The sequence below is a fragment of the Necator americanus genome, chromosome I (assembly GCF_031761385.1).
Source record: "Necator americanus strain Aroian chromosome I, whole genome shotgun sequence".
Taxonomy (NCBI): domain Eukaryota; kingdom Metazoa; phylum Nematoda; class Chromadorea; order Rhabditida; family Ancylostomatidae; genus Necator; species Necator americanus.
Genome location: NC_087371.1, coordinates 37202291 through 37228253, shown reverse-complemented (window position 1 = coordinate 37228253; position 25963 = coordinate 37202291). Strand labels below are relative to the sequence as shown.

At 38.1% G+C, this 25963-nt stretch overlaps 2 protein-coding genes across 7 annotated transcripts in view; both read left to right on the top strand.

The window, feature by feature from the left end:
- Positions 1-21644, top strand: part of RB195_008045 (uncharacterized protein) — a gene marked incomplete at both ends in the record, with an annotated part of 28037 nt that extends 6393 nt beyond the window's left edge. For 2 of the 5 annotated variants that reach the window (XM_064182025.1, XM_064182024.1), the window contains one exon: positions 46-105. In XM_064182025.1, coding sequence (XP_064038767.1) covers positions 46-105 — 60 coding nt within the window. Of the gene's footprint in view, positions 1-45; positions 106-3279; positions 3337-3693; positions 3733-4177; positions 4229-4287; positions 4303-5125; positions 5262-5428; positions 5533-5552; positions 5594-12742; positions 12784-16567; positions 16675-16747; positions 16837-16912; positions 16989-17839; positions 17953-18059; positions 18127-18260; positions 18395-18519; positions 18607-20217; positions 20292-20713; positions 20818-20876; positions 21004-21092; positions 21235-21370; positions 21467-21554 lie in introns of those variants that run through there. The other 3 variants (XM_064182022.1, XM_064182023.1, XM_064182021.1) reach the window with 3 other exon arrangements.
- A 1556-nt stretch (positions 21645-23200) lies between these two features.
- Positions 23201-25783, top strand: RB195_008044 (uncharacterized protein; the record flags this gene model as incomplete). 2 transcript variants are annotated; one of them, XM_064182020.1, is made up of 7 exons in its annotated part: positions 23201-23266; positions 23326-23463; positions 24397-24880; positions 24998-25144; positions 25290-25321; positions 25436-25529; positions 25617-25783. In XM_064182020.1, 7 exons carry the CDS (start codon positions 23201-23203, stop codon positions 25781-25783), a joined length of 1128 nt encoding a protein of 375 aa, XP_064038763.1. The 2 variants fall into 2 exon arrangements, with proteins under 2 accessions (XP_064038763.1, XP_013298734.2); XM_013443280.2 differs by lacking the exon at positions 25290-25321 and having other exon boundaries at positions 25443-25529.
- Between the last annotated feature and the right edge of the window lie 180 nt (positions 25784-25963).

The window sequence follows — 25963 nt, the reverse complement described above, 5'->3', positions numbered from 1 at the left end:
CCCTTTTTTACATTAGGGATTGAAAAAGAAAGGAAAATCTTCCAGAATTGCTGGTGGCGAACGTGCTCAGATTATGGATTAGGTTGGTGCCTGCCACTGCCATAAATCTCTTCGGAACTAAGAGACGCCACAAACTAACGATCATTGACCTTCCTTTCTTTCACTATCCGTGTCTTCCTTAACCAATGCCGCTAAATGATCGTTCAGTATTGTTGATGTTGTTTTATGCTAATTTTCTAACTTTTCTACTCAAATAGGGCTTTATATGTGTTTTTCTAATGAAGTATTTTATATTAAAACTCAGAAGAGTAGAAAACCATCAACTCGGACATAAAATGATGTGAAAAATAAAAATGAAGTAGAAATAATGAAAAATAACTAAAGAACTGGACAAATAATAAAACGAGTAATATTATCATTTAGTGATTCCAGTCACAATATTTGCTGGTAAAAACGAATTTGCTGAGAGAAATTAGTTTCGGAAGCAAAAGCACAGAGTAAAGGAAGGATTTGGAATTTTTCCACACGTTTAACTCTTTCAAGTAATAGGCAAAATTTAGGACATAGTTGGTAAATGTTACAGCGGTGAGAGAGGAATTGCACAAAATCCGAATCGGATGACAAAAAGAGGAGCAGTTCGCCCTACAAACCAAAAGCTTGATTTATTTTTTCTTAGATGGAGAACCTAAATGATATAGGTCATTATCTTCAAAAGTTTATTATCAAGAAAGCTCCGTCTTAGATTTGAGTTACTTGACTTAATCTATCTCATCTCTAAGAACTACCGAGAATAAACAGTCATCGTGGAGTTTAACGACAATAATGACATGATCGTCTACATATCTATGATGTCAAGAACTGCAGTTGGAGTTCTTGAAATCGATATAGGGACTGTCATGTCCTTATTAACAGGAAAATTTCAACGAGGAACTTGTAATCAATAATCCAGAAGACCCTCTCACAGACTCTTTTATCATCAGGGAAAAATTTGCGAGACCATGTTCCATTTTGTATTCATTTCATTTACGCACCAGTTGGGATTCCACTACTGCTTCACTTCAACTTATTTCAATTCAACTATTATTCATTGTTTATTTCAGTTATTATTAGTGCGGGTGTGGAGCAGTTGGTTAGAGGTCCATTATAGCCACACGGTCGTTGGATCAAACCCTCCCCCTCCCCCTCCCCCCCTCCCCCCTCTAAACCAGACCTTTTATCCCTCTGGGGTCGTTAATCTAGTACCAGTCATCTCTGGGAGGATAAAAACACTGACTTGACACATCGGCTGGCCCCTGCAAGTTATTCTGTAGGCCAACACGCGTTCCGAACCCTCATCGATTAAAGGTATCACCCCACGAATCTGAGGTGGTGCAGATTTCAGGTGGAGTATTCTTATAAGGGATAGTAGATTAAGGAGAGGAGGGTAATTCCGTTCATTTCTTCCTAATTGCTGTAAAAAACGGTCCGGAAGATGCGGCGCCGCACAAGGTTGGCGCGCTCCAGTCGAACTCCTTGTAGAGAAAGTGCGCCAGAACGCCCGAAGTCGAACGCCTGAAATCCGTACCACCTCAGATTCGTGGAGTGTTGCCTTCAAAAATTGCAGTAAAACGCGTTGGTGCCTCCTAAGTGGATTGATACGCAAGTGACTTTATCATTTTATTATTATTAATATATCAGTTAGTAGTTATTATTAAATCACGCTCATCACCCCCTTCAATATTACCTTTGTATGAATTAAAACTCCGTAACCACTGTATGTAGATTCCGTCGGTGATTCATTTTTCCTATGATTCATGATTTTCCGTTCATGATCATTGTGAATATATAAATATGTAAACACATCATGTATTCTTACATACATATGTTGTTCCACCAACAATTTTTCGATAAAAAAAAAACAAACGATTTTTCAATAATTTAATTTCTTTTTCAATTATATCTAATTTTTTTTCACTTTCTATTCAATTGTTGAATGATAAAAGGGATAGTCTCTGGCGTTAATCGATCGGCGTTGGGATGCGCCACCATGTTCACTTCAATTCAGAATTGTTTGAGGTTTGCAAACGTGTAACTGGCCCACACAATGACTTCCCGGGGGCCAGTCGATGTGCGAAGTCAGCGTTTTTATCTTTCCGGACAACTCTGGCACCAATTTATTGCATCCGGAGGGATGAAGGGTTTCGTTGACCCTCCTGCAGTCATGTTTTGAACTATGGATCGACCGCGCAATCACCGCCTCTTACCGACTGCACTGCACCCGGCTCGAACGTCTCATTCAACTCGTTGGCACTCTTCTTTCTTTTTTTCTTTTATTTCCGCTCTGGCCTTTATCCGAAATGCCTTCCACACTCTGAGAAGTCTGATTTAGGGTTCGCAAGTTCGTGACAGCTATGCCACATGGGTGTCTGCCATGAAATTCCAGGGGTTAAGCTTCGAGTGATGTCAAATATCTTGCCTTTACCACGTAATATCTTCGATCAACCTTAGTACAAACTTGATACACAGCTTTCCCAAGGTATTGCATTCCACACGCCTGATAAGCAAAAAAGGTTATTTTATTTGAGGAATTGTTAGGGTCATGTTGTTTCCTCTTCTGATGAGCAGGTATTCAGTTCAATTAGAAACGAAACATGTCGATCGCATAGATTCGCTTGCGTACAGGCTGTTTTTGTGGATTTACGAGCACGAGAGGCGTTGATCAATCCGCTTGGGATGCGCCACCATGATCACTTCAATTGAGAATTGTTTAAGGTTTACGAACGTGTGACTTGCCCACACAATGACTTCCGGGGGCCAGCCGATGTGCGAATTCAGCGTTTTTATCCTCGCGGACAACTCTGGCACCAATTTATCGACATCCGGAGGGATGAAGGGTTTCGTTGACCCTGCTGCAGTTTTGAACTATCGATCAACCGTGCAATCACAGCGGTGCCTCTTACCGACTGCGCTGCACTCGGCTCGAACGCTTCATTCAACTCGTTGGCACTCTTCTTTCTTTTTTTTCCTTATTTCCTTCGGATTCGAACCTCCGATCGATAGTGCAGACAGCAGAACCTCTTACCGACTGCGCTGCACCCACCCAATTAATAATGAGTATTCTGTTATTTATTTATTTAAAAACAGTCGGCTCCCTGTCGCCATCCTGCGCTTTCCAATTTTTTCCCCTTGAAAATGAATAAAAATTTTCCTGACATGGTAAACTAAAATGATTCATTGTAACACGAAGACCAAAAATTTCCATTCATTTTCGAGCGGAGAAAATTTATCCTTTGTGTCATAATGGACCCAAAATGGAATGGTGGTTTGAGTTCACCATATCGGGATAGCAACGTTAAGGTTATTTTAATTTAAAGGCATAACCCCACGATCTGGAGTGGTACGGATTTCCGGATTTTTTTTACGCTCGAAGCCGTATCTTTCGGGCCGTTTTCTACGGCAATTAGGAAGAAATGGACGGAATCACCCTTCTCTCAATAATCTACGATCCCGTATACGAATACTCCACCGGAAATCCTTACCACTACAGATTCGTGGGGTGATGCCTTTAATAATTGGTGCGATTTATTGAGCATAAATCTTAGAACTCATACTTTGGAAAAAAGGCAAAAGTTCGAAAGTCTACAGATAAGGAACTTTAATGAACAAACGAATCGCTCCTAATTTCTCTCTATTCTCGAAATTTCAATCTTTGAGAAATGGAAAGCACAGTCGATCGATAATAATTTGAAGAAGGTTTGTTTTTTTTTTGTTTAAACTTTGTTGGAAAATGATTGAAGTAACAATAGACGTAGCGTTAGGCTTTGTATAATCGATGGTCAGTGATCGCCATCAATGCCAGCATGAAATTTTCTCCTGGTCGATTGTGGAAATATGAGATGCGTACATCTCTCCTTGTCGATTTTATTTAGATCTTGCTGGAATGGGTTAGGAACTGCTGTGAAAAATACTAATCAATCTCATTTTTTCCACAAAACATTGATTTTCTCAGTTCTTTCGACATCAAACTAGGTTATACATAAAGTGTTGTGATATAATAATTAATTTAATACAACATAATAATGGTACAATGGTTCTGAAGCCAAAAAAACCCACATATTTTCACCTGATGGTTTACTGAACGAAAATTGAATTTGAAATTTAAAATTAAATTAGGGCTTAAAGTTAACCTAGATTTAAGTTTCAGGATTATTTTGTTAGTCCATATCTCGGAAAAATAGGAGAAAGACCGGTCAACCCGTTACACAATTGCAATGAAGGGCCAACGTTTCTGTATCAAAACTATAAAAGTTTGTCGAAATTCTAGTGAGTTCTGCTATTTCTTATTTTTGTTTTCTGTTTTCTGGTACAATTATAGGTGTTTTCAAATAAACAAGTAAATCAATGAATAAATAAGAGTGTAAAATTATTCCCGCTGCCTGTTTCTGTTGTATTTCTATTGTACCTTAACAATATCTTTGATCTCGTTTCGCGTGTTTCCTTACCCCGAGCTCCAGCTCCACTGCTTCCCGAATGTTCCAATTCGCTTTCGACGGTTGATGCTGAGTCGAAATGCTGTGGAAAGTAGAGCAAACACACACACATTTTCGGCAGCAAGGTACATATAGTAATGAGGGGAAGGCGGCGAAAATGGAATCAATAATAAGAGCGCTGAGGAGGGTCGTAGAGAAAAAGGGAAATATGTGGGTCTCTGCGGACGAAACTCGATCCGCTCCGCTCGCTGTCTCGTCGTTGCTCTGCGCGCACCGCCCGTCCGGCCCCTCGGAGGCATACGGTGCTCCCTGAGGCCTGAGGCGATATTGACCGGAATCGGAAGGAAGTTCAGCGCGGCAGCGTTGTGCTCTAATGGTTGCCATAATGCATCAAATATCTGCATCACCAATGATAGAATGTGGTTCAGTGGAATTTCAAAAAAAGAAATATCCATTTTAAAAAATATTCACAAGGGTCAATTCTTTTCACCTCGTCGTAGATTTTGTTCCGTCTTGAAAAATTAAAACGTCCCCAAATAGCATGAAGGCCGCTGTAAATGAGGAGTTCCGAAATGTATAGCTTTTCTAACGTTGAGACCAACAGAACGTATTGAACTCTCACTCTGTAGAAATCAATCCTCTCGAAATACTTTCAGTTTTTCCTCCGATGCCTCTTCTTTGATGAAATGAATCACTTTACACCAAGGAAACCCTTCCTGTCCTTTTTGAAAACGTTCCTGACGTCGCAACTCGCAACCATCTACAGTAACTTGCGTAAAAATGCAAGAAAAGGTGAGTTATATCGCCCCTTCCAAAAAAAAACCAGACAGACATAAGAAAATTCCAAAGAAAGACCTTCCTCAAGGCTTCCAAGGTTTTGATTTACAGCCTAAATTCTTGGCTTGGTGCAATGGTTCTGAAACCGAAAAACATGGATATTTTCACCTGATGGTTTACAGGTCCATGCAACGGTGCGATGAGCTCGGCGGCAGCTCTGCTGCCCGGGGCGTGGCCGAGTTCCCGAGCATACGGTAGCGGCGCGGCGAGCGGCAGCTGGCTGCATGTGAGCGAGCGTAGGTCCAGTCGGCTGTCCGCACAGGATGCTGCATCAAACGGATTCAGAGGTGAGTTCAACGAGTTCATTTCCATGTGTCTTGAGTTAAGCAGCGTTGAGGTGTCTTCGTGGCGGCTACTGCGGCTGCTGCCGGGCACCACATATCGGCTGGCGATGCTGCGCGAAGTGTTCGCCATAGCGTCGCTGAACATTTGATACGTATGAAACCCTACCCGACGACGAGGGGGTCTCGCTCTCACCCCCCCCCCCCCCGTACTTCGCCCATAAACTGATACCTCTCAGCGTTCCGGGCATGATGTTCGCGTCTCGATGACGGCGGATGTACAGAGCCGTCATCGTCATCACATGACGCCGTCGTCGTAGTCTCCACGACGGTCTAGTGATGGTGACGAGGTGAGTTAGTCACGAGTGAAGTCGAAAGAAAAGTGCAACTATATTCTACTGAACATTTTTCGCTTGTTGCAGTAGACTCGATAAAATTCTCTTCTTGAGTTTCTCAATCGTTCTGAGGTACAATCTCATTTTAGCCGAAAAGCACCCCGGTCCCTAGGAACTTTACAATTTTAGCTCTGGTTAATATTTACCAACATCTTTGGTTTACTTTCCGACCTCAAGCTAGCTCAAGTTGTATCTCAAGCTTTTTACACCCATTTTTTCCCGTCATTTTCGTACCTATGCACCGCCCGTCCTCTCAATAGCCCTGTTAGTTGACGGTACGTGCAGTAGGTCTACGGCTATGGCGTCGAGATCGAGCCAGTTCCCCACGGAACATCAAACATTCAAACCGAATACACTCGGCTCTCATGCTGTTCTGTTCGCCTGTCCCGAACTCTCCTATCCGTCCTCAGTCCTCTTTCAAAGCTCTTTGAGGCATTTCCTTGAATTTTCCAATTTTTCTAGTTTTCCAAAAATATCACAAGCAAATCATAAACATCCATAATGGGAGACTTTTATATGCACAGATCTTCGGTTCATTACTATTTCTCTTTTCAAACAGAAGGTGTCTTGAAGTGCAATATTTTCCTTTAGGGAATATTTTGTCATTCGAAGAAACCTTTTTAATGTCAGGATGTCAGTGACTGGTCTCTAAATTTAACCTAGTTCCGTTTATTTTGATTCTTAAGGTGTTTCCCGTAAAAACTGATATTTTGTAATAATAATAACTATTATTATTATTGTTATTATTATTAATATTATAAAATTCGATTATTAGTTCGAAAGTTCTCGTATCTTGCAAACAGAATGTGGTCGATTGATGGATTCTGGAGTAGTTCTGGAGTTTCTCACACTCCTAGAATTTCTAAGAAAGAATTTCGATAAGGTTGTTCTTAGATTTGATTCTTTTTCCTTCTTGTATTCACAAATGTTTAATTTATTTAATTCTTGCAATTAATTTGATTAATGTTATTGGTATTTATTTAAGTGCCTAGATATTGTTAGTGACAGTTCGAATTTGATTCCTTCGGTCCTACAAACCTCATCCTCCTACGAATGAGGCGAACTTCACTGTTCAACACCTCATCACATTTTTAATTCTCTCAAGCTCTTTTATTTATTACTGATTGCACCCATAGAGTCTTATTTAAAAGTCTTACTAATTAAAATAACTTTAAGGACTCTTTCATTAACGTAATCATCAGGTTATCAGTTCGATTCACAGAGTATTAACTCTCGACACTCCTCACGAAGCCGTTTAGGCCTTTTTCCACATTTTCTAGGATGTTTTTGGTTAGGGAATGCTTTTCGCTGAATGTCTGTCTGCCGTTCAATTAAGCTACCCTAACACCAACTACCGTAGTCGGCATATGATTGGCGCAGTGACGTCTGTGTGTGTGTGCGAGGAAAAGGGGGAATGAGAGCTCGGGAGCGCGGGAGCGAACGAACCGACGAAAACAAATATTGATCGCACAGGTGACAATGCTGTCGAGTGACAGAACAAGCTGACTCGGCGACGAGGCACACGTCTCTCACTCAGGTCACGTCTTTGAACGCGATCAGTACGCCGACACTAGCCCTGGGATCACTTAGGCGATCCTGAACAGATCTGTTGTAGTGCTCGGAAAGAATTTTTGCAATTTCCTCATCGACTAATGGTCAGCTGTAAGAAAACTCTAATGCTTCAAAATAAATTTGTACATGGTCGATAATGCGCTCCTGTACCACACATTACTTGAATATCAACAACTGAGGAGAAGTTCACTATTCCCTTTTATTAGCGGAGATTCAGCCGGAAGATATCGTTCCTCCATTATTATCAGATTTTTCTACTTTCCGAATCGGTTGAAGCGTTGTCGGTAAGAGGTCCCACTGTGATAGGATGATCGATCTTTGGTTCGAAGCTCCCAAAGCGCCAGCCAAGAACCGACCGACTTGACGCAACAGCCAGCGGCCGTAGATCCATGAAAGACTGCACATGTGATCGTAAACCTCAAACGATTCTGAATTGAAATTGAACGTGTGGGCGCATCTCCGGGTTAAGCAACGCTCCCCACTTTATCCTTTATCCCTGTCTACTTTTCCTATGTAATTACGAGAATTAGGGTATTTTTAGATCCTACAGCATTAACTTACCTTCCACTCATTTTGTAATAAGGACCAGTGAAGCTAACTGCGGTGCTTTCTCAACGGAACCAGGCGATCCTTAGGACAGAGACTAATTGAAGAAGATGATTTCTTAGACGTTTACGCTGAAGATTCGGGAAAAGGACGACCTAAGAAAGTAATAGTATTAAAAAAAACTAATTAAAATTTGTTATTTTACTTGATTTACCTAACCTATTAAGAAGTAGGCTATAAAAGAAGAGAAACAGAAAGAGTCGTCACAGAGAATCAAAAAATTATTTTATAAATGATCATCTGAAAGAATCTAAATCTGAAATTTGGAAGTTCTATTCATCTAGAATCCCGCTCAAATTTCTTCTTTTTTTCACTCCACAACATAGCGATAATGAGCGCTACAGTAAAAAAGCGACTCTGTCCACTTTTTTTTCTGATTCCGGATATTTAAGGCTCTGTACGAAGGTTTGTTTTGTACACACATCAAGAAAAAAAAAACAGGAAAAAAAGGAAGGGACCGAAACCCACCGAAAGAATGATCCTACAGGGTGCTGAAAAATATGTATTACAGTAACCTTCTCTTGCCGGCTTAGTTGTACATCGTCCCCGGAAGAGAGACCTGAACGAGAAAAACGTTTTTTAAAAAAACGCCTCATACTGAAAAAACTCCTTCCTCACTTAAGAAAACGTAATTTCATGATGAAACAGTGATTCATGTAGTCACACCCTGGGCGCCTATTTAAATGAGTACAAGTTCCCGTATAAATAACATTTATGTATGTATTAATATTTATTTTATTTTCTTAGTATCTTAGTTTATGTTTATGTAATGCAAAGTACCATTAAATACAAAGAGTAGGACTTCTCGTATCTTTATTGGGATTCAAAAGTTTACAAAAGTTATTTTTATGGTCGGATCGTTTTAGAAATACTTGGTTGTCAAGACTGAGTTTTTTTTTTCGTGTTTTCTTGACCTAATTCCTTTGCTCTTTATTTTAAAAAAAGCCAGTCGTGAAAAACACGTGATTAGTACCAGTATTTGTACCGCCACCCCTAAGTTACTCACTGCTTAACTGGAACTTACGCATTCCTGACAATTCCACTGAACGAACAAGTTTGAGCAAAAACAGATATACGTAAAATAACCGATTATCATCAGGAAAGTTCCTAAGAATGATCCAAGCATCGATCATTCGATCACTCATCAATCACCGAAGTAACACTATTTTAATGAGGTAAAAAAACTTATATTTAGTTATTTGATAGCAAGATTTTACTATAAAGCATGCAAACAATTCTTACGCTAATTTCTCTTAAATAAATAGAAAAGAATAAAGACTGCTTCACATTTTGTTTCGATTTTTCTTCTACATTTAAACAATTCCCTTTAAAAGCTGAGCTTTTTCCATTGCGAAAAGTACATCAGTTAATGTTGATATGAGTTTTTTTTATTTGCTAGTATTTCTGATAGCTCATTTTTTTGTTACCCATCTCTTTTTCATACCTCATTTCATACCTATCCTGGTTCTTGAATACATTCATTACCGTTTATTAATAGATTAATATTATTGTTAATATTTTATTTATTTATTTTTTAATATCCATTAGTAGTTACTAATAATATACCCATTCCCATTTATAAAATCTGTCAATTTTTATTTATAATATATCCATGTTCGCTTATGAAATTTTTCATTATTTACTTATAAAATCTTTTTACATCCTCTAATAATGTGCATTTCTAATTAAGGCGATTAATTAATCTAATTTCTTTAATGAGTATTAGTCTCCGGATAATTTCTTCAGCGATTTGGAACTAGTCCATTAGAACTAAAAATAGCTAAGCTATGAAGGCTACCGTATTTGATCCCGCTGTTCTCGACGATCAATCTGCGCATCAACGCTGGTTCAAGCAGCAGTGCGATTTTTCAACAGAAAAAGCAGTCCCGAGAGTTGCCGTTTCAACGTTTTTCGGAATCTTCGGGAAAATTTCATGTTTGTGTGAAAATGCTAATACGTGAAATGGAAATGTGCTATGTGGAGAATTTGCCGAAGAGGGAATTGTGAGACCGAGCGACTCCTTCCTCAATCCCTCTGTTGTCTTGGTGATCTCAAGTTTAATGAACCCTCTGGCAAAAAAAAAACGTAAATGTTCATCTTTTCCTCTTTCCGAGCAGCCCATTTGCAAATTTCCTGGAACCTCGAAACGTAGTAACAGAAGCACCAGAATGGACGGACGCGCGTAGAGGGAGGGCCTGATGTTGACTCCGGTTGCATCATTAATTATGCCCGTTCGTGGAGAAATCCGAGATGCGGATGGCGAATGTGGCCGAGCAGGTGCCATCTAATCAGCTTAAATCTTCTTCTGAACTTGACCAGAGCTGGTGTCGAAAAAATAATGTTCAGCCTGATGTTTTTTTTCGCTAACCGACAGTTTTCTTTTGAGGCTACCACCGTTTTGACGTTTGTAGCTGACCTAGCGGTGCCGCTTTTGAAATATGAAGCCGTACGCCTCCTGTTCCAAAGACAATCTTATAAACTACGGAAGTGTAACATGTTAGTGCCAAGATAAATGTCTGCGCGAAAAAATATACATTAATTGTTATTGCTCAAACCTGCGCTCAGCAATAATAATTAATAATGCTAAGAGTTAATTATATTATATTATTTGTTTATTTTACTATTTTATTTATTTCGTTATTTACTAGTCTCACCTGCAATTTGTATGTTGTTATAATATCTTTTTTCCTTTTCCGCATTGCAAATAGGATGACCGGTACTTTACTTTGAAGAACACATAACCTCTGATAGATAAGAAGAGATATTCACCGTTATACGAGTATTTTGAAAAATTCATATTAGGGGATTTGAACAAAAATCATCTTCATTTTTATGATGAGATGACATGAAGTGTGAAATGTGAAGTAGGGATTGTGGTGAATGATGTGAATATAAGGACTTATCACGCCCAATGATGTGAAGAAAGATATGGAAATCTCAAATACAAAGCAAATAAAGTAAATACATAGTGAAAAGGCGGGGTAGAAAAGACCCCAATGAGCGGAGATCAATTTCATGTACGATTCTGGACCTAGATAATTTGGTTTAAACTCGATTTTAGATCCTAGATTATCTCGAAAAGTCAATTAAATTTCCTCTAAGTGGGGAGAGCTTCTGTGTTCTGTGAGTGCTCTACTAGTTCTAATCTGAGAACGACACACATGTGAGATTAACGTATTTGGCTAGTTATCAGGATTTGCTGTGTTTGCTTCCCTCAATCCACTGCTGCTCTCAAGTGGGTAATGCATGTGTGGATCTCAGGTTGCATATCAGCTTCGTCGGGTCGATGCTCCCTGCAATGGTCATCTCGCTAGATAGATCGGGATGGGAAATCTGGAGATTCTGTCAAAAAACGTCTTCATGGTGACAAATTTGAAAAATAAATAATAATAAATAGTCCGCTGTTAGTCTGCGTTTTTTTTTGCCAACTAACAGAGGAAAAATGACTAACAAAAACAAAAAAAAAAGGCGCCAACTAACAAAAAAAAAAGCCAAGTAACGGAAAAAAATGCCAACTAACACCAGAGTTTAACATTTCAGGAAAGTCAATTTCCTGAAATGTTCTTGAAACTCATTTTTTGAAGTGATTTTATGGCAGAAAAAATCTTTTCTCTAGAAACTGAGAAAACCAGAAACAGGCGTCTAAAAAAAAAAACAAAAAGAAATTATTTTATAAGTGTTCGGTAAGTTTCCTTAAGTTTTTTTTTGAAGTCTAAGTCCTGATTTTTTTTAGTCTAAGTTCTTAGTTCTCTTAGTTTTTTTCAAAATGTGTAAGTTCTAGGTTTAAACGCTTCCTCTTTCTTTATTCCCTCTTAAATATATAAAATTAGATTAAAAATACCAAAAATTATAAACAACTATGCCGCCATAAGGACAATTTTACTAATTACCTAGTCATTCTTCTCGGTAAGATGCTTTTGTTTACTTAGATTGATGCGTTAAACGTCGTTTTCCTAACAGTTTATACCTTGACCTCAAAATATGTTTCCTTAACTTCTCAATTTCCTGCCCATTTTTTCTTGTCTTTGCATAGTTTCACCTCAAAATGTCTTTCTCCAAGCTCCACATTTCCCAGCATTTTCCTCACTGTTCATAATTTTATCGAAAATATTCTCTTCCACCACATCCCTGTTTCTCATCATTCTGTTTCTGCTCGCAAATTATTCGCACCCAATGGAAATCGATCCTGTGGCCAAGTCACCATCACCGTACAGTTGATCTCTACACCTTACCGGAGTAAATCCGTCCGGTGACGCAATCCGTCGTTGAGAAGTGCTCTCTGGTTGCTGCGAGGTGTGCTGACGGTCTGAGGTCGTCCACGTCGCCTTAGCATACTCAAGTACCCGCCTACCGTACCCCCCGTTGCGTAGCACCTGCGCTGTCGTCGCCGGCGTGCACGAATGCGTCGCAATTTACGCAGCAGCATTTAGCACAAGCACAGCAAATATGGCCAATTAAATACGGCTATTACGTGCAAAGCCATTCTATGGGCATTGATTGCTGTTCTGTGATTTGCATATCCACATTGTTCTCAATCTCACCTGACTTCTGGATTTTTTTTTGCTGATTTCCAGATTTTCAGATCAAACCCGCACGATTTCTCAACGCTACAGACGGAACAAGGTTAGAGTTTGTGTTTCTCTTTATTTTTTTTACTATTTTCTAAAAAAACAACTGCACTCTTCTTTCCACTGATCTGTCGTCTATTTTATCTCAAACTGCGTGAATTTTGGTTTTCCTCTCTGTCCTCAATAGCTAACACCACAATGACAGAATTTTCTCTTATTTAAATTTTTAAACTGAATTAAATCAAATTAAATATTTATTTCTTCTAAGTGTAAGCGATTATGTTATATGTTTGCTGTTCTTGCCTATCTATCTGGAGACGTTTCTATTCTATGTACTTTCAGAAGTTTTTAGAATTTTCTGGAAAATCAAGGTTTCCTTGTCTGCTTTGCCATTTCCACTCTTTATTTGTCTCTTTCTCTTCATCCATAACCTTTATTCCTCCTTTATATTTCCCTTTATCCGTACTTTATTGAATTGGTTGAGGATCTAGGTGGGTTTAGAGCCATGAAACTTTTCTTGAGAATTAATTAATATAATTGTAATTAAATAATTAATTGCAATTAAAAAATTAATTAAATGTAATTAATTTAAAATAAAAAAATTGTAGTTAAAAATAAAAATATAATGTAATTAAATTAAATATAATTAGAATTGAATTGTAATGTAATTGTAACTAATTAAAAATGGAATTAAATTAAATTAATAAATTGTAATTTAAAAAAGGACGTGCAAAAAAAAAACTCGGAGAGCATAGCTCATCTCTACAAACTCTGCAGAGAGTCATCACGATTATAAAGTGGATACAGTCTCCTTCCGATTTTTATGGAAATTATAAAAACTTATTTTTATCTCATGTATTGCTTATTGATTAACAAGTATGATCAAATAGTATAGTTGTCTATTTAATTTTATCAAATAGTTGTATTTCTATTCTTTTCTTAAAATGATTATCTTTGAGATTTTTCCATCCCTCCTGATTCCACGGTGCTTTTTGGTGTTTCCGCATGCTTTCTCAGCGTTATTAAGAAGAGGGCTCAAATTATCGTATCCTCCACAGTGTTGCGTAATTCTGCTATAATGTAAAAGTCCGCTATAGTCTACAGCCTGTAAAAGATTTGCAGAATAGCTACTGATTGTTTCAACGTTATTGGGCGTTTTTCAACTTCTTCATGGAAATACTAATTGGAAAAGAATTTTTGAAAAAAATACCTAATAACCTATAGCATTACATATTTATTAAAATTTTATTGTATTATTTTCATCAAAACATTATTTTGTGTAGTTTGCTGCTCATATCCACTTAAAAACAATCCAAACGGGTGAAATATTGGAAAAAAAATGTATAAAACTTTAATCTAAATGAATGAAACTTGTTTCAAATAATTACATCATGTAATCTGAGCATCCAGTAACAGGAAACAAATCAGAGAAAGAATTTCTAGGAATCTGGTTGATTTCATTTTCTATATTTTTGTGTAACTCTGCTGGGGTCACAATTTCCCAAAAATATTCTGGATGAAAAGGGTTTATAATAAATGTGGTATTTCTTTATCTGCTTTTTTGCTAGCTTCGCTATCTTTTCGCCTTATTATGTCCCGTCTCCTTTTTTTCTCTTTCTTTTTTTTTGCATCTAAATGCGTAATTCTGTAATTTATCAACCGATTTCACGGTCGCATTTTTCTAAAAGAAATTCTCAAACGATTTTTCTTATTTTGACTTAAGGATCTGTTTAAAAATATGTAAAAGGGAAGATATACATACATATAGGTATAGGTTACTAGATTTCAAATGTGTGAGAAAAAGCCTAAAAAGTTAGAGTACGGTACTCGGAAGAGTAGTGAATGAAATAAGCAAGCAAGGAAATTCACAAGTGAAACGTGAGGATCGGACTTATTCATTCAATTCAAACCTTTTCACAATCGTCCATGTAAGTATGGTAAGTAGAATAAAAAAACAGTCTTAACAGGAAAACAACAACAATAAACAACCAACAACAACATATTCGAAAGTAAGCACCGCCACTATTCATTCAATGTCCTCAAATCCGTTCTCAATCGTCCATGTACGTATAGTAAGTGAAATATACAAGCAATTTTTGCAAGAAAGCAACTACTTTCTCCTAGAAATTGAAATTTTACCGCTTGAAAACAGTGGAAACTAGGAAGAGTTCCAGTTCTTATATGGATTTTATTTTCTATAGCTCTTATGTTCTTATATTAATATTGAATATATAAAGGTTACAACAACATAGTCACATCTAAGGATCATCCGTCCAATGTCCTCACATACTCACACACATCCGCCTCACAATTGGTCTTTATTATCTGCTGCCGAACATACGAATGTGTGACCCGGTTCGTTAACAAAGAGCCATCAACTCGCACTCCGTCCAGATGGTGTCTGTTTGCTTAACGTAGTACTACAAGCTGTATTTGTGCAAGCTGCTAGTCGTCGTCTCGTATGGACTTCCATCAAGCATCGTCGTCGCCGCCACCGCTTTGGGGGGAAGGGAATCTCAGCGGATTTCCTGCCTCCAGGATCTCTCAAATATTAGTATTCAGCGAAGGCGGATTTTCGACATTTTTCTACTGACGTCTTTTTATGTGTAGATATGTTATATGACTTTCAGGAAGAAAATCTTGTTAAATGAAATAAATGATGCACTAATAAATAAAGGCGTTTTTTTACAAATATTTTTGGGAAAAGTATCTCTTAGAGGAAAAAAATAAAAGAAAAGGAAATGTCTGCTGTCTTCTAAAAACGTGGAAACTAGGACGAGTTCCAGTTCTTATATGAATATTCCTATTATATTTCCGCTTCAAAGTGAGATTTTTTTCTCAAAACATCTTCGAATTTTAGAAAAAAAAATTCCTTCAATCTATTGACCATACCGTTAGCAATTTATTATTAACTCAACTTATTACTAAAAGAATATAAAGCTATTATTTCCTTGTTAATTCCACAAACAGCTCTTCTATTTGTGATTTCTAACCCATTGACTTCTTTCAGCTGGAATTTTCCTTTTAATATGAAAAATTTCGAATTTACTTTGATTTAGAAGTAAAGTATTTTATGGTTACACATGCAGTTCATGAATATGATCACGCTCAAGTTCCAAGAGTAATCCAGAAGGAAGCGTGTAAAACAGGCTTCGTTGCTCCGGTGTCACCAACGATGCAACTTCTTACGCGTTAGAATGCAAGAAATTCTCTGTCGCCGTGCAACGTCCGCAGTTCATCTAATGTAACTCAAACAAGCAGCAGAGGCTGCCCGATCCACAATCGTATTACCCGTACTAAGTAGCGTCGTCGGGAACACCTGTACAAGCAGACCTGTTTCACGTCACTTTTTCTGGATCACTAGTTGGAACAGACCGTAATCAGACTCGTGAACAGATTTGTATGCTCAATCTCTATCTCTGTTTACCCGGGATGGGATCGTAACATCGTCAATTTTGGGGTATCCTTTCTTTAACAATGAAAGGTAAGAACTCATTGCCATAAATGTTCGAACGAATGAATGTTTGAGTCAGCTGAAAGCATACTTTTTGTTTCTGGACTTTATTTAGCGGGATCCTATCAGAGCTAAGCCGAAACTTTTGCAACTTTTGCCGAATGTAAGAAGAAACTGAAATCAAAGTTTCGTTTTTATACAGAAATCATCTACGAGATGGTTTCTTTTTTTCTTCTTCTTTTTCTTCTTCTTTTCCTCTTTTTTTTTTGGAACGTGTTCAAATCTATTCATTTCACATGTAAAACTAGACTTTCACTGTTGCTGCTCTCAAGAAAAAACCTATCGATCTCCACGATCACCTCTCCATATTTCCGCACTCTTACAGCTCAGACGTTGTGACGCCATCGGTCTGGTCAATACTTCCGGACACTTCAAAAGATATGCCGGCGCCTACAGGTCTTGTCGCTATCACCGATCCTACAGCTGCATTCGGTACTTTCTAATCCTCCCTTGTAGTTATTATCCTTGAGATCTTCTCTAAATTCCCTAATCGGTTCCGTTTCAGGACAAAATCCGTACTATAATAGCGGTTACGGTGCAGCCGGATATGGTGTCTATGGTGGAACTACAGCCACCGCCTCCTACTATCAACAGGTCCACATTCGCATTCAGAAACTCGTCGTAGGACCTCGCAAGAACGGGAAAAGGAAAAAATTGTCGTTATTTTCAGGTCGCGACTGGCCTCCGAGCACAAAACGCCTCATTCCCCTATGGAATCGGCACAGCGACCCCGTCAGCGTATTACGGTAATTGGAGCCTTTCTCATACACACACACTTTAGCTTGTCGTTTGTTTATAGTATCTCTCGCCGCCGTGTTTATGTGATTCACGCAATTTTTGTTTACAAAACGGAAAGGTGTGCTGTAATCTGTGACCGTAACGGATAGCTACCGATATGCGTACATAAATTTTTGCAGGGTAGATCCGGAAAAGAGAAGAAAACCTAATTGAATCGCAAATTTGACAAAATGCTCGGTGTTACTAGTTCTTTTTCTTTAATTTTCAGTCATAGAGCCCTAGTAGCCATTTCTGATGTTTCTTACTGATAATTCCCGATATTTCACCGAAATTTAAGGAACACGAGGGAATAGAATCTACTTTTTCATATTTTCTGCAAAAAAAAATCAGTTTAGAAAATTCTCTTTTTTGTTGAAGAAACGTTCTATTTTTCGTGCCTTCCAGCCTTATTCATCGCTTCTACTATTCTGCAATTTAATTTCTCTTCTTTTCCCGTTTTACATGTTTTAACTTTCCTAATTTTCATTTAAAAAATATATTTAAAACTCTACAACAAACCAGGAAATTGCGTTTATTGAAGTTAAAGGGGTTTAAAGGGGGAAAAAAAAAAAGGGGGGGGAAAAAAAAAACCCAAAAAAAAAAAAAAAAAAAAAAAAAAAAAAAAATTTTTTTTAAAAAAAAAAAAAAAAAAAAAAAAAAAAAAAAAAAAACACTTTTTTTAAAAAAAAAAAAAATAAATTTTTATATAATTTTTTAGAGAAATCTTTTCACCGGAGGTTTACTTAAATCACCAGTCCTAAAAACCAGGTAAAAAAATTGTAATCTATGCATGCATTCACAGCAATTTTTACTTATTTAGGGAGTTCCTATCCGACGAGTTTTGACTATTCCGCATACAACCCGCAATATTATAATGGAATGCGAGCCGGCTACTACGGTAATGCACTAGCGGCGGGAGCGACAGCGTATACGGTAAACGCGCCACTGTTCTCATACTAGTAGAATATTTAACAATGTTTTCTTCTTCTTCTTCTTCTCTGTCTCTCGTCGCTCGCTGAACGTCAATTGTTCATGTTTAGGGATCAGCGCTATCCTCGGATACTTCATCGGAACTTTCGGCATTCTCACTGAAATGCGATAAAAAAGGTTCGGTTTGTCCACATAAAATGAGCAGAAAGATCTTTAGAGATAATCTCTGGAGGGCAAGCAACCAAATTTTTAGATAAATTGATTTTAAAATGAAAAGGATGAATTTTTTAAGTGTAAAAATGCTTGTTTAGCTGGAAAAGCAGCAAAAAAGAAGAAAACAGGCTCATGTTCGCCGAGTGATGCACATTTTGCTAGGGTTTTCATTTGGGAGTTGGACGATATCTGTACCTTATCCACAGCATCCTTAAATGGTGTAATTCATAAGGTAGGTGGTAATTCCAGTATGACTTCCTACAATTACTATCATTCATTTTTATTATTCTATTTTATTGTTATTTTAATATTATTTCTCTGTGATATAAGTAAAATACTTAAATAGTAGAATTCCAGGCACCACAATATTCACGGGCCATCGCACTGCTCCAGAATCTCGCCACAAGAGTAGTCGCACTTTCCTTCCCATCAGATCAACTCGATGTTAGTGGATAGAATTTTGGGTCCCATCGCGATTCCCCATTTCGTTTTCCTCTTCTTTCCTTCTCTCTCTCTCTTTCTTTGCTCTCTCCTCTCTTTCTTTCCCCTTTCTGTCACTTCTTCTTTCTTTGTTTGCTTTTTCCTTCCTTTCCCTTTTCTCTTTCTATCCTTTTTTGTTCGTTGTGACAAAACGTGCCAAGCTCACATAGAAATGAATACATGCACCTCGATAAACAGTAGAGAAGATGAGAAATAGAAAGCATCTTTTTTCGTTATGTTTTCGTAAAAATCAACTCTTTGAGGATTAAAAAAAAAATCGTTTTTCTCTCTCTTCCTCCTGCTCATTCTCTAATAGTTAAATGAGGGAGTGACCAAAACCGCCAGCAGCAGAAAGTAAGCTAGTATTTCCATTTTTGGTGCAATTGCACCACTCAGAAAATAAACAACCACACCATATTGAGGAAATTATTTCATAGACTCGACTTTATCTCTTCTGATATACTCCACTCCTATATTTTGAAGCTGATACATCTCTAAGTCAGTTTTTGTTTACGAAATCCCAATCTGAAGATCTTGGATCGATTTTATTTGAAAATATTCGAACATTCTATTAGGATTATTACTTCTATTATTATTCGAACGTAAAAAAAATATAAACTAAAAAGAAGCAAGACTAAGAAATAAACAATATAAAAAAGCCAGTAAAAAATTGAACTCTGATTTCTGCGTTCCAGTTTCTAGGGCCGGGGCATCAGTTTGATTTCCTCACTGCAGCGTTCGTGTTCCTCAAAACCTCAACTCTCGTTATCTTGCTCCAGCGGATAAATATAGCTATTATATGATATAACATTGAGTATTTTCCCTCATTTTCTAGAAAGTATGAGAGATTATTTTTGTGACATATGTACACGCCCACCTGCACAGTTGTACATATAAGCTGGGTTCATTATTGCGTAGCAACATGAAAAACTATGATAAGAATGAAAACATTTCATATAAAATAAGGAGAAGTCTAAAAATAACAAAGAAAGAAAAAAAATGTTATGTAATGATTAATATATGATATATAACATATGTTTCTTGAAAAGAGGTGACGAAAGAGGAAATACGGAAGTTTTCAGACGAGACTAGTAGTATCTGATACTGATTCTCAGATGATTCCCTCCAGATCTTTGTTTTGTGACTATTTTTCCTTGTTAAAAAAAAATAAAATGACAAAAAAGAATAAAATGAGTAGGCGAAATTCGATTAACACGTTAGAGATGCGTGAGCAGTGCGTTCGTCTCCCAATTCAGAATCGTAAAAGCTCGTCCATATAGCCCATACAATGACCTCCGGGACCAATAGGTGTGTCAAATCGGTCCTTAAGGTTCTTGTGGTCCTTATCCTTTCAGACATGCCTCCGGGCAATTTATCTACCACCGAATGAATGAAAGTCTTGGTTGGTCAAGGCTTAGGCTTAGTGGTGACCTCTTGTTTCACCTATCCATTTCATCTTTTGATTTGTTTTGATTCTTTTGCTTTTCTCCTTCATTTCACTGTCTTTTTTTTTACTTTTTTTCACTCCTCACTGCTTAAATGGAATAGAGCTACAAGATGAAGTTAGTTGTTCAGGAATGTGAATTATGCAATGTGGAAGATGCTGCATTAGAGGATAGCCTTAACGATGGAGCGCTTGTTGATGGACGGTAAGTTCAACATGATCGATCAATCCTTGGTTGCCTGATCACCTTGACTCCTGTTATTCTTCGCGTTGATTGTACGAGCGCCAGTTATACTTCCATTTGTCCCGATCGCGCACGAGAGTCGCTCCATGGTTTCGCCTTTTGAGTGGCGCACAAAGAGCATCAAAATGTTCTTTGAAGGACTTCATGAGGACTTTGTCTGACCATTGGGGTCGACGATCTTCGTGTAGTACGTTCAATATTGCGTCGAAATCTATCGCTGTCAGCATAATGGAGTGATCGAAAAGAAATGCATTCTATCAGCCCAAAAAGGCTTCTTTTCCAAATAATCGAATGACAAGAATAAAGAATCCCCACAAACAGTGAAAAAAATCCAATGTAAATTAGAATAGAAAGGTTCTCGCTCCAAATCCTTACGGTTTCAGAGGTGGAGTGGAAATGATGCGACGATTAGCCAGCAAATACCTCGCACTACGACAATTATATGTTGAATGTGCCCTGAAACCTGAAGTTCAAGGATGCAACTACAGTAAGTCGATATTCTCCCCGAAATTCTTTACCACATTGTCGGATTCTCATTATTTACAGCGCTAGTGGAACGATGTGGTATGACATCACAGAAGGAAGAAATTAATGAAGCATGTAGACAGGTTGAATTATTGTTCGGCGGTAGAACCGAGGCAGCTAGACGATGCTTAGAAGTGGTAGCACAAAGGTTCGTTCAAAGATTCTGTAGTGTAGGATATTCGTGCAATATTTCTATGAATTCATCCAGAAAATGTGAAAATCTCGTGGATTTTTCAGAACAGCTGTTTCCTCCGAAAAATATGCGAATGTTGTGGTTTGCGCGGATCCTCTGGTAGCAGCAGTTGCTCAGTTACTACTGGCAGGACTTGCACCAGCAGTGCCCATAGAGAACATTTACAGTACCAGTAAAGCAGGGAGGGTATGTAGTAAGCCTTATTTGTAAACAATACTGCTATCGAACAAAAAATATATAAAAATCAATGATAAATAAATTGGAATGAAGCAACAAAAGAAAAGAAAAGGGAATAAGTATAATGAAAAAATAACGTTTACAGGAAGCTGTGTTGGATCGAATCCAGAACAGATTTGGCAAAAAATGCAGCTACGTTGTGATTACATCTAACCCAGACACTAACAATATTGCACGAAAGGTTTGAAATACGGCTCCAGATGGCTCTCCATTGACTTCTTCTTACAGTAACATCCAGTAAAATTTTCCATGTCTTTCTTTTTGTTCAGGAATCGATCCCCGTCTGGCCTATCGTCACCACGGACGACTTCGAGAAGCTGTACACAGCACAATCGAACTACCTTCTCGGCAGCATCTAAACCGATTTAAATATTTTTTTCGTGTACTTTTTCTCCTTCCTACATATGGTGCCGAACAATTTTGTCCGATCGCACCGTTCCGAGTGCAGTTTCAATGGAATTAGTCATATATGTCGCTAAGTATTATACATATTTTGCGTGATCTGTCCAATTTGTTGCCATTTTCATCGCCATTCATCATAATCTCTTGTGTACAATTTTATTTGATATTTTTGTCCGTTGTGAGTCTTTTTTTCTGCTCAAGATAAAATTTAATTTATGGATCGTTCGGAAAATTTCATCAAATAGCAGGAAGATGTTTTAATTCGGAATAAACTCTATTTGATCCTACGGTAACCACTAGATTTCCGCATAGTAGCGTTATGCTGTGCTATACTATCAGCCGGAAGATATCGTTCTTCAATCATTATCAGATTTTTCAACGAGGCGATTGAGGCGTAGTCGGTAAAAGCTTCTGATGTGACTCACGATTGATCGATGACTCGAATCCGCCCAGTGCCAACTAAACCTCTCAACCTTCCAGGTTCAATTGAGATTTGGTTGCAGACTTCTTTGGAAGGATAAAGCCATTAACTTGATACATCGGCTACCCCCGCAAGACATTCTATAGGTCAGTTACACGTCCATAAAACTCAAACGATTCTGTCTAGAAGTGAATGCGTTGGCGCATCCCATAAGGACTGACTAATCCTGACTGTTGACTTAATCCTTATCGTTTGAATTGCTGGAACTAAAGGATTGAGGGAAAGAAATCTCAAAAAAATATTCGAACATCAAGTTCTGGTTCTGGTTTATAAGCATCGTTGTTTCACAGCATTGATGGCCGTACACAGGTTCCCAGACCCCTCAAAATTTTGCGGATTGCCCCAGTACAGTAATCAATAATTTGTAAATCATAGTACCTCATAGAAGTGTCCATGTTCGACTGTATTTGAAGATTGGCACCTTGGATACGAAGCTTTTTGTTGATTTGCTTGAGCTCTCCGATTTCCACAGTTTCTATCGAAAATTACTGCATTGTGCTATACTTATGTTATATTTACATTATTTATTTATTACTATTTTCTACTACTATTTTTATATTATTTCATAGTTATATTGTTTTTATTTTTATCGACGACATCATCGGTAGTCATAGTCAACTTTTGAGGTTTTCAGTTTATTTTATTGATTAATTTGAATGTTCCTCATGTGTGAAGAAGTACGGTTGTTGACAAATAAAAAAAATTCTATTTTAATGACTTATTGAGTTTTATTTTTTTTTTGCAAAAAAATCCTGAACGACGTCAATAGTAAGAAAGGCTGAATGAAAATGTAGGTTACTGGTATTTTCACCAACATTTCACGAACTCGAACGACGATGACGCTATCCACTTCACTCGTCTCCATGCCCTGAATCATTCAGTCCATCATCAATTGACCCTATTTACCATACAAAAGTAAAAACGTTAACCAAATGATCCGCTCATTTATTCGCCGCCAGCCATATTATGACTTATCGTTGTCTAATTTGTACGAGCAGCATTATTTCTTTCGGTTCGTTGACATTTTTGGCTATGGTACTTCTTCACGGGCACCACACCATACGGTATTTAGCTGTAGAGGAACTACGAAAGTGTGAGGTACAGGATTCTCCAACTTTTGTCAGTTATCCACAATGAATTGTTCGAGATTTGTTCAGATAAGACTCCGATTTTCATCACTCGGAGCGATACGGGACGGGATATCGCCACGAAAACCTCGTTACACCTCTTTTTACAACGCTGTAATGCCTAGACCAGTACAACATGACAATACAGCCGAGGAATTCTACGCTGTGGTTAGATAACATTTCCCAGCATTTCTCGAAAATATCACAAACACGCTGCAGAAAAATATGCGATAACCTGGCTGAATTTCCTAAGGAAAGAAATTATGTAAAAGATTATATACAAAATTCTTATTATTGTATGGTATTAGATATAGGAGAATGAAGATAAAGGATAATATGACAGATAATACATATAGTAAGACATGAGCTATTATCATTATAAGATCATTTTTAAATTGAAAAATTGCTTTCTCCATTTGAAAGATTTTCCATTGTATCCTGGGCCTAGTTTTTCTGGACTATCAACAGAAAAGAAATTTAAATTCTAGAACTAAGGATCAGAAAAAAATTGTTCCCATGCTGCCTCAGTCCTATGGAAACTTCCATAACCATATGAAAACAATGCTAACTCTACTAAATATTCTATTTTGTCCCGGGTAACGATGCTTTTCCCCGCCATTGAACTGTCATGAAGATCCGACGACATTAGTTTCTCTTTGCTCCACACAAATGAGACGTATTTCTTAGTATTTCGTTAGAGGAGAGGGAACCTTTTTAGTTGTTACGTTCGAGAGTTAATAAAGAGTTATAAATCGAAAAAATTGCTTAGGACCCATCGCGTAAGTAATGCACAGCCGTTACTGCTGTATATTCCCGAAATTAACTGGAGAAAAACAGTTATCAATCCTATGGAAACTTCCATCACCGTATGAAAATAATGCTATTTTATGACCTATAGCATTTAAACGGTTTTTTTTTTCAAACATTCAATCCAAGTATTTTCTGTCTGGATCCCCAAATCTATTCGTATCATGGGATTGGATGCCCGAATAGAACAGAACTACGTAATTGAAAATCACAACTTATAACTTAACATTTTTTCATACGGTTATGGGATTTTTCTTCAAATCAACTATTTTATTCACAGCAACACAGTTTCAGCCTTTGCCACAAACGTCCTACCGCGATCAAGGTGGAGGCAACGACTACGTCCCGGCATATCCCGCTATGCTCTCCATTCTTGACCTCAGACCACCTCCTATATCCTACTCCACCCACGAATCGAAACACAAAACTTTGAAATTCTCAACAACGTCGAAAAAGAAAAATACTCAGAGACCAACAGCGAAGATCTATCGACCTCAACAAGAAGCTAACGATCTTTCACATGACGCGTACAATGGTCGAAACGGAAAGGATCGCGTGTTTTTCTCTTCATCTACAACAGAAAATACAACCAACAGGAAATTGCCTCATGACGGATCCGCACGCCTCATTTCTGAGAAGAAACCGGAATGCAAACGGTGTTGTGTGCCTGGACCACGTGGACAACCAGGCAGAAACGGTAAAAACGGTTTCCCGGGACCTCCAGGAATTTCTGGATCTCCAGGACTACCTGGGAAGCTGGCGAACAAACCTTGCGAGCGTGAGTCATCTGTATTTGTGCACCGCAACATAAGTGTCCATCCATATTGTCCATATAACATATTTGTGTTGAGTATTAGATTATTATGTGTTTATTTATTTACCATTGCATATTTAGAGTCGTTGACTTCTCGAATGTGCAAAGAATGTCCTCAAGGACCAGACGGTCCACCCGGACCACCGGGAGAGCCGGGAAGTAGCGGAAAACCCGGTGTCGCTGGTAGTAAGGGAATGAAGGGTCTTCCAGGTATACCTGGTGGAAAAGGTATTCAAATGTTCAATAACGCAACACCAAACGATTTTTTTCAAATGTTCCGAGAAATTTTATTTTTTATGTGTCCGTGGACCACCCGGATTCCCCGGCCTACCTGGGCTAGAAGGGGACCCAGGACTTCTCCCGTCTTATGTAGAACCTATCACTGGAGATCCTGGGAAACCTGGAGTCAGTCGCTTATGCTTTTTCTTCAATATTTTCAAATATATCGCTTGAACTCACAAAACCTCTTTCCTTGAGAGATCATTAGAATTCTCCCAACTTTTCCATGAATATTTTAAGCCCTCAGGACCTCCGGGACCACCAGGTTGGCCCGGTGAGCCTGCTACGGAGTCTTACGCTGTTGCTGGTCAGAAGGGCCCACCCGGACTACCAGGTTAGGCATACTTCCTGGGATCTTCACAGTTTCAGCTTCAATTTGGAATTTTAAATATAAAATAGAAATATTATATAATACTCTTAGGGACACAAGGAGCTACAGGACGAGCCGGACCTATGGGGCAACCGGGTAGACGAGGGCCGAAAGGAAGCATCGGGATATGCCCAACGTACTGTGCAGTAGATGGAGGTGTTTTTCATGAAAGTATGCAAGTGGTCAGTGGAGGAAACTATGGCTATAGAAGAAAATGATTCAATAGAACCTCAAACATTCGCCGGTTAAAGTTTTATTTCGAACGAATAAAGACACAATTGCAATCGCCAAACATTTTTTTTAAAGTAATAAACGAAGATTATGTATGAAGAGCAATGAAGATTTAGTGAAATGAGAAGGAAAAAAGGGAGTGGGGAGTGGTAGGTCGTACAACATTA